Source organism: Pantherophis guttatus, chromosome 10 (genome assembly GCF_059756535.1).
Source record: "Pantherophis guttatus breed Tessera chromosome 10, ASM5975653v1, whole genome shotgun sequence".
Taxonomy (NCBI): domain Eukaryota; kingdom Metazoa; phylum Chordata; class Lepidosauria; order Squamata; family Colubridae; genus Pantherophis; species Pantherophis guttatus.
In genome coordinates this window covers 1,240,354-1,251,773 of record NC_142072.1, presented here as the reverse complement: position 1 = coordinate 1,251,773, position 11,420 = coordinate 1,240,354, and the positions used below count along the sequence as shown (strand labels likewise).

Here is an 11,420-nt window from a genome sequence, read left to right as displayed (position 1 = left end):
GGCGTAGCAAGCAGGTGTGGATTTGTTCAGCACCTCCTTCCCTTGCGGATGTGGGGGTAGTCTGAGAAGTGTGGAGGTCTGGAATCAGGGCCAACGCAGGGGCGGATATGCATGTGTGTAACACAGTTGGGAGCAGAATTATGCGAATTCAAGATGAAGAGCCAAGTGGATGCTTGGTGGAAGCATTCAGCTTCGGGAGATTCAAAAGCAAGAATTGCCCGAAAAGACATCGGAGGGGCAGGAACCCCAAGACGAACGATGGGGTTAAGATTTCAGCAAATTCAGAATGGGGAGTGGGGACCCCCAACTTTCACATAATCCTGCTCTCCAAAGTGGGCGACTGTATAAAGATGAATGGATGGAAAATATATTGGATAGATGGATAGACAGATTGGATGGATGGATGGATAAATGGATAAAAGATAGTGAAGAGAGATGATAGATGGATAAATGGATAGGTGGATGGATGGATGGATGGAAAAGAGAAGAATGACAGATGGATAGTTAGAGAAGACAGAAAAGAGAAGATTAGATGATAGATAGATAGATAGATAGATAGAAAGATAGATAGATAGATAGATAGATAGATAGATAGATAGATAGATAGATATAGATATAAAAGATTGCATTGGCGACAGGAAGGGCATCAGCCATTAAAATACTCTGCTAGCTACATTCAGCTGCCCAGACTCCACCCCACAAGGGATTATGGAGTCGTTAAAAGATGAAGATATAGACATAAGAGATACGTACAATACCAGACCTCCGGATTTTTTGTCGGGCCCTGAAAACTTATTTATTTCAACTAGCCGGGCTGACTTGATCCCACAGTTTTTGGGTTAAATTTAATTGATTTTAATTGGGTTTGTTTTAAATTGTGGGCAAAAATATTTAATTATTTTAAACTCTTTTTAAATTTTGTATGTTCTGTTTTTTATTTTGGCTGTTCACCGCCCTGAGTCCTGTTGGAGAAGGGCGGTATACAAATTGAAACAAACAAATAAATAAATAAGAGAGAGAGAGAGAGAGAGGATGGATGGATGGATGTAGAATGATGATAGATGTAGAAAGATGGATGATTGGATAGATAAATGGATTTATTAGATCATACATGACAGATATAAAATGGTAAAATGATAAGATGATAGATTAGATAGGGCTTTATCGGGGACTTTGGAGTAGCCAACATTGATGCAAACCAGGAGCATCTGGTACCCCCCTCTGTGAGGCATCCTCACCCTCCCAGCCAGCCCCACTTCTGTAGACCCAGGAGAGACACCCACCCCCAGATTTCTTCCTTACTGACCTAGAGAGAGCCAGGTGTGGGGGAGAAATGGGTTTATTGAACATGTACAACATGGTTAAGGGGCCAAGGGCGACAGCATCGGTTACTACAAGGGTTTTAAAAAGGGCAGGAGGACATGAAATTCGGTGGGTCTAAAAATCATAGTGGATCTAAAAAGGGGGCAATTAGATCAGAAGTCATGCAAATGGGGTCCACCAGCTCAGCCCCACCTCTTCCACCTCCCACCCAAACTGTGCTCCCAATTGGCCTGTGCACCAGCTGCATTATCGGATGCAAAATGGCTCTCGTGCCATGGAAAGTAAAGTGGACAACCTACATGGTTCCAGTGGGACTTCCTTACTTGCCAAAATCTCTCTGGGATCCACTGTCGTTCTCAACGGAGGGTACAGATTTCTTAAGCCCTCAGGAGATCTTATCTGGCAAGGTCTGTATTGCTCATTTTAAAAGTTGTGGACTTCAATTCCCAGAATTCCCTAGCCGGCCATGCCAACTGGGGAATTCTGGGAGTTGAAGTCCCAGAATCACCTATTCTTAAAAAAGGATGCTTTGAAGACAGCAGACCTAGAGATGCCCTGCAGTTGCTTGAGAAAATCTTAAAATCAAGTTTGAAACCACTTGTTTTTCAACCTTGGCAACTTTAAGAGATGTGGATTTCAACTCCCAGAGTCCCCTATCCGGCATGCTAGTGAACTTGAAGATGGGAATTCCCCAGTCAGCATGGTCGGTTGGGGAATTCTGGGAATTGAAGTCCACACCTCTTAAAGGGCCCAAGGTTGAAACCTGACTTAATGTCTTCATGAAATGCAGCACGACAACACTTGGGATGAAAAACTAAGCTTGCACAGTAACAATAAATCAGTCCAACAATTCTGCTCTGTGGGCAGATAAGAGGGTTATGGATCCTAAATCTAAGGAACTGAATGAAAGAGAAGCATGTTGCATGTACAAATTTGCAGCTCTCACAAAACTTCCCTCTCCTCCACATGACAAGCATAAAACACGTGTGTGGCTCTTCCCTTTCCTGTTCATGCCACCCTCATCCTCCAAGCAACAACCTTAGGCCGCGCTGCTGGCTGATGGATTCGCACAACCCTCTTAACCTGAGTAGTTACAAACCATGCAATTGCACATTCTCTGAAAGTTGGCTTTTTAGTCTGTAACCTTGGTTTGTTGTTTAGGGCTTAGCGTGTCGTTTGGTTAAGGTACGATTCAGCCCAGTTGCCTGAATTTTAAAAAGATGGTTTGTTTGTTTTTTTAAAACATGGTGATTAAACAAACTGTGAAGTTAAACTCTCTGACTCATTCAGTCCTGTGACCTCTTGGAGGCAGGAAAAACAGGGCATACGAGCTGGAAATAAAAACCTAAATATGAGTTTCTTTGCACCCTTGTGGTGCACAGATAAAAATACCCAGGAAAAGGGGTTTGTAGGTTAAAAAAATGGCTATGCTAGTACTCAAAAGCAGTGTGAATCTGCAGGTTCACAGATCTGCTGAACAAGGTTTAAATATCTGATTTTTCCTGGGTGGTATTTATCTTGCTGAGTTTAGGACTTTTATTCCCAAGAAAAGGTTTGTGAGAATCCTGAGGTTTTCTGAATCAATATTCTTCCCACAAATTTGGGGGTGCTTTAATTTTTGAGCAAATTTACACTAGAAAAATCAAGCTAGGCCATTTTCAGGTGTGTGGACTTCAATTGGCTGGCTGGGGAATTCTGGGAGTTGAAGTCCACACATCAGAAAATGACCTAGCTTGAAAAAAATATTGGTGTATGTTAAGTAGAACCATGCAATCCTACCATTTTTTTCTTTTAATTCAAAAGCTTAGCTTTTTTCCCTTAGGGAATCTTAAATTCTAGGGATGCAAGCAAATGAGGGAAAGGGGGAAAAAAAAGCAAATTAAAAATATTCCCGAGTTACGACGGACCATTTTCACAGCCGTTAGAACCATAGAGAAATATTTGCCATACGATTTTCGTCCCCAAGTGAGGAGAAAACCGGCCCCTCGGAATTGGGATGGAGAAGAGAGGGGTGACTATCTTCTGGGGGTTCCCCTAAGGGTCTTCAACCATGAAATAAAAGGGGGTGTTAAAGAAATGAGAGGAAGGGGCTGCGACCCCCACGTGAAATGTAACGGAGGGCATGCGGCATGTATAATGGAATAATAGAGTTGGGAGGGACCTTGGAGGTCTTCTAGTCCAACCCCCTGATCAAGCAGGAAACTCTATGTTGTGAGGAGGGGGGTCAGTGAGTTTCTTCTGAATATGTGCTCCAACTTGGCCGTTTTCTGGACGGCGAGATGACCATGGCTGGACAGTGCAGTGGTCAGGCATCTGGTCCAGGGAATCCCGATGGAGAAAGAGCCTGGCGTAGGAAGAGGTGGATTAGGGACAAATGTCCAAAGTCCAGAGAAGTGGAATGAAGCCAGCACAGACCAAGCCAAGATGACGTTAAGGTCAGATGCTCCATTTTGAGATTTCGAGTCTGCAAAGGTAAGCTGGCGAGGCGGGGGGTGCTTCCCAGGGCTGGCATGGCCCCCCTTCCCGGGCACTCCCCGAACTCTGCCCTCCATGGATGGCGGCCTCTTAGCAGCATCCTCTGCCCCCATCTTCGCCGGCCCCTGCGCCGTCTTGTCGTAAGGGGCCGCTCTGGATGTGGACGGCCGATTTGTGGCTGTCGTTTTGCGTTGGGCCGCTGCTGACCCGGTTCTTGATCTCGGCCGCCATGGTCAAGAAAGCCTGCTCGACGTTGGTGGCATTCTTGGCGCTCGTCTCCAGGAAAGGCACAGCCAGCGAGTCGGCGTATTCCTGCATCCGGAGAGGGCAGAATAAGAGCACGGTAAAAAGCTCCTTATAGTCCTCGCTTAATGGATAGGCCTCACTGAACGACCGGTTGCTCAACTACCAAAGTTTGATGGACCTCCCAGAGCTATTTATTTGTTTATTTGTATCCTGCTTTATTATTATTATTATTATTATTTTAAAATAACTCAAGGTGGCAAACATATCCAACATGCCTTCCTCCTCCTCTTTTCCCCACAACAACCCTGTGAGGTGGGTTGGGCTGAGACAGAGAGAGAGAGAGACTGGCTCAAAATCATCCATCTGGCTTTTGTATCTAAGGCAGGACTAGAATCCACCATTTCCTGGTGTTTGGCCCAAAGTCACCCCGCTGGCTTCCATGCCTAAAGTGGGACTAGAACTCACTGTCTCCTGGTACAGTACTGTATGCCTTTATAACTTCTTGCATTCAATATAAAATCTGTTCGTTTGGTCAGGATATTAATATTTTTACTTGATGTAAAGATGGGGGATTTATAACTTCAGATAACCCCAATGTCTTGCCCCTGACTTACTACTGGGAGTTGTGGTTGAGCAGAGTCGTATATTGGCAGTTCCCTTCAACCCCATCTGGATCTATTTCAGGTCAATGCTAGATCAAACCTGGAGTGTGACCTGCCCAGATCCTTTCCCCTCCGTCCCCAAATGCACCTTGGCAGTTGTGTAATCCACCGCTTTCTTGCTGGAAAGATCACTCTTGTTTCCCACAATCAGCTTGTTGACGTTCTCGCTGGCATAGCGAGTAATTTCCTCCAGCCAAAGATGCATGTTGTTGAAGGAATCCTAGGAGGAGGAGGAAGAGATATCGTAAAATACCTGCATTTGGAGTTATCGCTTCATTTGTTCCTAATCCAGATATCTGGGTTTTTTTAGGCAAAAATTTTGCATCCGTTTGTCTGTTTGTCTGTCTCTCTATATATATTGTCTGTCTGTCTGTCTGTGTATGTATGTCAGTGGAGATCACATTCATTTTACAATTGTGTTAGTAACTTAACAACTACAGTGATTTAACAACTGTGACAAGAGAGGTTTCAAAATGGGGCAAAACCCACTTAACTTTTTCTCACTTAACACAATTGAGCTGGGCTCAATTGTGGTCATAAATCGAGGATTAACTGTACTTGTAGAAGCTGAGAAAGTTAGTGGTTGGAAGGATGGAACACAGAAGATAAAATAACAGGTTTGGAAGGGACTAGGAAGGTCTTCCAGAAATCTCCAAACATGGCAACTTTAAGACTTATAGATTTCAACTCCCAGAATTCCTAAGCCCAAATTCTGCCAGTTGAAAGTCCACAAGTCTTAAAGTTGCCAAGTTTGGAGACCCCTGTTCTAGCTCAAACCCCTGCTTGAGCCGGAGACCTCATGGATGGAGGCAACCTAACAATGCTGCTTCTCTGCCAGCTGTGGAGAACCACCTGCCTTACCTGGTCCGTCACATCGTAGACAATGATAATGCCGTGTGCGCCTCGGTAGTAGCTGGAGGTGATGGTTCGGAAGCGCTCCTGGCCAGCCGTGTCCCACTGAGGAGAAAAGAAATGTGAGAGACCCCAGACAGTGGAATCAGCAGCTACAGTTTCCCAAGTGGAGGACAAGAAGAACCAACTCTGTTCCTCTTCTCGGTCTACTTATGCAGAAGTTACGCCAGGCGTCTAAAGAGGGGAGGAAGCAGCAGTGGCCTTGATTCTCAACTTCTCTTCTAACCCCCTGGAGATACTCACAATTTGCAACTTGATGGTCCTTCCTTCTAGCTCGATGGTCCGGATTTTGAAGTCCACTCCAATGGTGCTAATGTAACTGTCCGTGTAAGTGTCATCCTGGGGAAAGAAAAGGACCATCGTAGATTTAAGAGCATAGAGCAGAGGTCTTCAAACTGGGCAGCTTTAAGACTTGTGGACTTCAACTCTCAGAATTCTCCAGCCAGCTTTGCTATGCTGGCTGGAGAATTCTGAAGTCCATAAGTCTTAAAGCTGCTAAGTTTGAAGATATCTGGCATAGACGTTCCTCAAAGAGCTCTCCCAAGAGTGGTTGGTGGACTCCATAAGTTCTTGAAATTGGGGGACCTTTGAACCAGATTTGAGGATTTTTTCAGGGTACGGATGGGGATCCTCAATCCTCCAGGTCATGGTTGTCCCAGAACTATTCTTTTTCCAAAAAAAGCAACTGGACTTTCTTGGGCTTTTTTTCCTTGAAGACATTTCACTTCTTATCCTCGTGAGCTTCTTCAGTTCATGAAGTTCAAACCCTTAAAAAGCTCCTTGGTGACGTTTCACTTTCCTTGAAGAAGTGAAACGTCTTCAAGGAAAAAGCCCAGTTGCCTCTTGAAAAGGCACATTTGGAGTTTGGTTGGAGGTGAGAGATGTTCCTCAAAGTGACCATCATCTGGATCATTTATCGGACTCCTGTCCAGATGTCCCTCGCTCTCTATCCCGAAGAGATTTGAGGGACAGATGGCCTGAATCTGAATTAGGTCCCTTCTTGTCCGTCCGGCCCCGCTGACTTCAGGATTGCAAAAAGTCCTTGGAGCATTTTCTCAGAAGCCTCTTCCTCCTCTAGTCCCAAACTCAACCCGGCCCTGAAAACGAGGCCCTGAATTTGAATCCTGCCTGCCCTCCCCCATCAGTTTCCACCTAAAATCCCCTCTTACCGCAAATCGTAGGAGGAGGCAGGACTTCCCCACCCCGGAATCTCCGATGAGCAGCAACTTAAATAAATAATCGCTGTCGTTGAGGAAGCAAAAATAGACAAAAAGGGGTCAGCATTTAAATGTCTGGTACAAGTAGTCCTCGACTTACGACCATTCGTTTACCAACCAAATAAGGGCATTCGGTATTTACGACGGTTGCAATGTCCTGTGGTTACGGGATCGCCATCTGCGATCTTCACAGCTGGCTTCCGACAAGCAAAGTCAATGGGGGAAGCTGGACTCACTTAATGTCCGTGGCTAAAACAGTTGTAAAAATCAACCGCCTTGCTTAGCAGATAGACTGAGTCTCACTTATAACCCTAACTCACTTAACAACTCACTTAGCAACATAAATTTTGAACTCAACTGTGGTCGTAAGTCGAGGATACCTGTAAGCCCTTATTTATTATCTGCTTCATTCAATTTCCTTGCTCATCTCACATGTGCGACTCTTTTTCCATCATCCTGAGCTTAGTGGGATGCAGGTAAGACCCTTTTCGGTTGCAGAATACTTACTATTCGGGGCTGATGGTTGACATGGTAGCCACAATTCCTTCCCAAAGTCCAGTGTTCCCACCGGTTTGAGTTCGCCAAAGAAGGTGCGTTGGCTTCTTACGTTGTGACTGTCTTTGGGGCAAGTAAGTCTGTGTGAGTCCAATATTTTTATATTGGTACCTTTTAAATGAAAAATAATTTACTTTTATTTTTTAACTTTTAAATTCAAAAATAAATATTTGAAGCCTGAGCACCTATGTTACAGCACCACCAGGTAGTAATGCTGAATGGAAAGCATATTAAAATTAAATCCAGAACAACAAGAGTTGGGAGGGACTTCGGAGGTCGTCTAGTCTGACCCGCTGCTGAAGCAGGAGACACTATTTCAGACCAATGGCTGTCCAGTCTCTTCTTAAAAACCTCCAGTGATGGAGCCCCCACAATTTTTGAAGACAAGCCATTAATTGTTCTCACTGTCAGGGAATTTCTCCTTTGTTCTAGGTTGCTTCTCTCCTGGATTAGTTTCCATCCGTTGCTTCTTGTCCTGCCCTCAGGGGCTTTGGAGAATAGGTGGAACCCCCCCCTCTTCTTTGGGGCAGCCCCTCAGATATTGGAAGATGCTATCATTGTCACCCCAGTCCTTCTCTTTGTTAGACTATAGACCAGAGATTTTCAACTTTAAGATTGGTGGACTTCAACTCCCAGAATTCTGGGAGTTGAAGTCCACCAGTCTAAAAGCTGCCAAATTTGAAGACCCCTCAATTAGACATACACAGTTCCTTATCAGTTATCAATGCTTTTCTTTTTATTGCTGTTCTAATTTCTGATTCAGGCCCAGTTGTGTCTCCCCCTCCCCCCCCCCAAATTGGGAGCTTCTCATGAAGAAAAAAATATATCAAGAAATCCCCTTGGTGCTTGTGCTCCATTCTTTATTTTTAATTGGCCTCCAGAACTTCAACCTATTTCCACCCAGTTCCCCTGATTTATAAATGCAAAAACTTGGACATTTGGCCAATCTTGTAAGCCCATCCAAAGAAGGACTGTAAGGGAGACAGGGAAGCACTTTGCACATGTCCAGAAACTCTTCTGATAATTACTTGATGTAATCTCAGGATTGGCTGTTGCTGGAACGGGGCCCTTCTCATACTCTACCCCCACCCCTCTTTTTTCTTTTTCTTTTTTTTTTTACATTTAATGGAATTTAATCCCAGAGCTGCTTTTTTCAAGAGACCACTGGCTGGGGAATTCTGGGAATTGAAGTCCACAGGTTGGACATCCCTGCCGAGGCTCTGGGCTTGGACGAGAAGACCTCCAAGGTCCTTCCGTCTCTTGTTATTCTGCATCCTTGTTTTTTGAATTCCGGTTACGAGGGCCCCAGAGTTCTGGCTAGCCTCAATTGTACGGTGTCTTGTTTCATTCTGTTGGGTTTGACCCGAGAGGAACCCCACCCACCCACTCACCCACCCACATTAAATGGAGCAGCCCCATAGATTGATTTCATCCACCCATTTTCCACCCTGGAGGGTTCCCCCACCCAAGCCTTGGGAGGATGCAAATTGATCAGAGGGAGGGGAGTGTTCCCAAACACAGGTGCAGCCTAAATTCTGGGCCTTGTTGCAAGGCCTGGGGGGCAATCCACAGCCCACATCTCCAACTATACAGGCCCCCTCCCTCTAAAATGAACAGGGACCCCCCACCGCCAAGGCTTTGGGGTCACAAACCCCGAAGGGGCTTTAAGGGGGTTCAGGAAAAACAGATCTGGGGCCCTCCCTGCTGATTCCCCCACCCCCCACCAGCCAGCCATCCTCCTGCAGTCCCACGGTCGCCCCTTGGAAAGACCGAGCCCAGTTTGACCCCCCCCTTTCTATTGGGTCTGGGGTCGCCCAAAGGGAAGCTGGCAAGGGCAGCCTTACCTGCTTCTTTGCTCTGGAGCGGGGCCAGAGATGGGCTCCGCAGAGGCGAAGGGGGCGTCCGCGGAGGATGCTCTGGTCGGGCTCCGCCGGGCAAGCCGGGGGGGCTCCCCTACCTGCAGGGTGGGGGGCGCGGGGGGCTCCTTCCTGGGGGGCTGCTGCTGCTGATGCTCAGGCCGGCCATGCCGGAGGGGAGTCCCCGCTGCAACGTGACGGCGGCGGCGGCTCCGCGATGGAGACAAAGAGCCCCTCGCGACCCCCGCCCCTAAAGCAGCAGCAGCAGCAGCAGCTGGCGCGCTCCGTCCCCGGCCCGGCTGTCCTGCAGCGGGGGAGGGGGGAGGCGGGGGGGGGGGGCTCCAGCTGGGCGCGCGGCCATTGGCCAGCCCCGGGAATGACGTCATGAGACCATGCAGAGCCGGCCTGCAGTGGGGGTGGGCGAGCATCAGCTGGTCAGCCCCATGCATCGCCCAGGTGGGGAGGGGGAACTGGTGGGGTGATGGGGTGGGCAGGCAGAGGCGGGGAGCCGGGAAGGAGGGTGGGGGTGGGGGAGCTTGGCATCCTTCTGGACTGGTGCCCACCCGGGTGGGGCGGGGGTCTCCGCACGTGCTGCGGACGGACGAGGAGGTTTGCTTTGCATCGAGGAGAGTTCACCAGCGGAACGGCTTGCCACCAGAAGTCGTGGTGCGCTCCATCACCGGAGGTTTTGAAGAAGAGGCTGGACAGCCGCTTGTCTGAAATGGGATAGGGTCTCCTGCTTGAACAGGGGGATGGACTAGAAGACCTCCACAGGCCCCTTCCAGCTCTATTCTAAATTCGGAATCATCTCTCGGGTGCCTGAGCAGGAGGGGGAGAGGTGGGGCGACCCCCTCCCCCCCCCAAGAGGGGCTTGAGGTGTTGCAAAAAATGCCTTCTCTGCAGGGTGGGGGGAGGTTTGGCAGGATGTGCAAGGGCCGAACTCGCAGGGGGTCTTCACTTCGGCCGGGGAAGCAGTCGCTGGAGGTGGGGACTAAGGGGTCGGCTGGCCCAGAGGGGACTGGGGGGGTCTATTCCACCCTCCCCCACCCCAGGGCTATGAAAAGCTGTCTGGGAAACTTAGCCCAGCCCACCTCGCAGGGTTGTTTTTTAGGGCTAAGAGAAGGCAAGCCTTTGGTGCAGTGGTTTGAGATGCTGGGGTAGAAACCAGGAGACGGTGAGTTCTAGTCCTGCCTTAGGCATGAAAGCCGGCTGGGCGACTCCTTTCCGTTCAACCTACCTCACAGGGTGGTTGTTGTGGAGAAAATAGGAGGAGGGAACATTATGAGTTATTTATAAAAACAATAAAGGCAGGATGGGCATCTAGGAAATAAAATAAATCACCTGAACTCGTATTTAATAGGTGGAGGTGCATCTAGCCAGCAACACAGGCAGTTTCTTTTGAGTTTTGCAGCTGGGCAGGGTTAGGGGGCTGGGTCATGTTTTCCTCCCCTGAAAGAAATTCAGGGAAAATCTCCACCCGCCCTTGCAAATTCTTGGCCCAGAGTAACTTGGGCGGTTGGCAGCTCAGCCCCCGCCAGGCCCCCCCACCTGGAATGCGGTGTATGCCAAGGCTGTTGATAGCCGGTGGGCGAACTTTCCTGGCAGCTGAAAGTAAGTTAGAGCTCCCTCCGTGGTCATTTGGCCCTGTCTGTGCACTCACAGAGAGAGAGAGAGAGAGACAGAGGGAGAGGGAGGGAGGGAAGGAGAGAGAGGAAAGAAAAAGAGAGAGAAAGAGAGAGAGGAGAGAAAGAGAGAGAGGAAAGAGAGAAAGACAGAGGAGAGAGAGAGAAAGAGAGGGATGAGAGAAAGAGGGAAAAAAGGAGAGAAAGGCAGAGAGAGAGGAAAGAGAGAGAGGAAAGAGAAAGAGGGAGAGGGAAAGACAGGCGAGAGAGAGGAAAGAGATGAGAGAGAAAGGAAAGAGGAGGGAGAGACAGAAAAAGACAGAGAAAAGAGAAAGGGAGAGAGAGAGAGGGAGAGGGAGGGAGAGAGAGAGACAGAGAAAGAGAGGGATGAGAAAGAGAGGAAAGAGAGAGAGAAGAGAGAAAGGGAGAGGGAGAGGGAAAGACAGGCGAGAGAAAGGAGAGAAATGAGAGAGAAAGGAAAGAGAGGAGAGATATAGACAGAAAAAGACACAGAGGGAAGAGAAACGTACGTCCACAATAGAACCCAAAATT

General features: G+C 48.0%; 1 protein-coding gene across 4 annotated transcripts; it reads right to left on the bottom strand.

The window, feature by feature from the left end:
- Window positions 1-1,323: 1,323 nt before the first annotated feature.
- LOC117677783 (ras-related protein ORAB-1-like) lies at window positions 1,324-9,563 on the bottom strand. Of its 4 annotated transcripts, none has more exons than XM_034438225.3 (7): window positions 9,235-9,563; window positions 7,343-7,453; window positions 6,788-6,860; window positions 5,862-5,957; window positions 5,568-5,663; window positions 4,795-4,926; window positions 1,324-4,110 (listed from the first exon to the last, which is right to left on the bottom strand). In XM_034438225.3, exons 2-7 carry the CDS (start codon window positions 7,363-7,365, stop codon window positions 3,889-3,891), a joined length of 642 nt encoding a protein of 213 aa, XP_034294116.1. In that variant the 5' UTR covers window positions 7,366-7,453; window positions 9,235-9,563; the 3' UTR covers window positions 1,324-3,888. The 4 variants fall into 4 exon arrangements, with proteins under 4 accessions (XP_034294116.1, XP_034294114.1, XP_087732615.1 ...); XM_034438223.3 differs by having other exon boundaries at window positions 7,343-7,501; window positions 9,235-9,551; XM_087876489.1 differs by having other exon boundaries at window positions 7,343-7,501; window positions 9,348-9,499.
- Window positions 9,564-11,420: the final 1,857 nt, after the last annotated feature.

What these genes read in the sequence shown, in the direction of transcription:
- LOC117677783 (XM_087876489.1), bottom strand. Translation starts at nt 9,415, where the DNA reads ATGGCCGGCCTGAGCATCAGCAGCAGCAGCCCCCCAGGAAGGAGCCCC. An exon ending in TCAACCATCAGCCCCGAATA is followed by an intron (nt 6,861 to 7,342) that starts GTAAGTATTCTG and finishes CCTCAACGACAG; the next exon opens with CGATTATTTATTTAAGTTGC. An exon ending in TGGATTACACAACTGCCAAG is followed by an intron (nt 4,111 to 4,794) that starts GTGCATTTGGGG and finishes CTCCGGATGCAG; the next exon opens with GAATACGCCGACTCGCTGGC.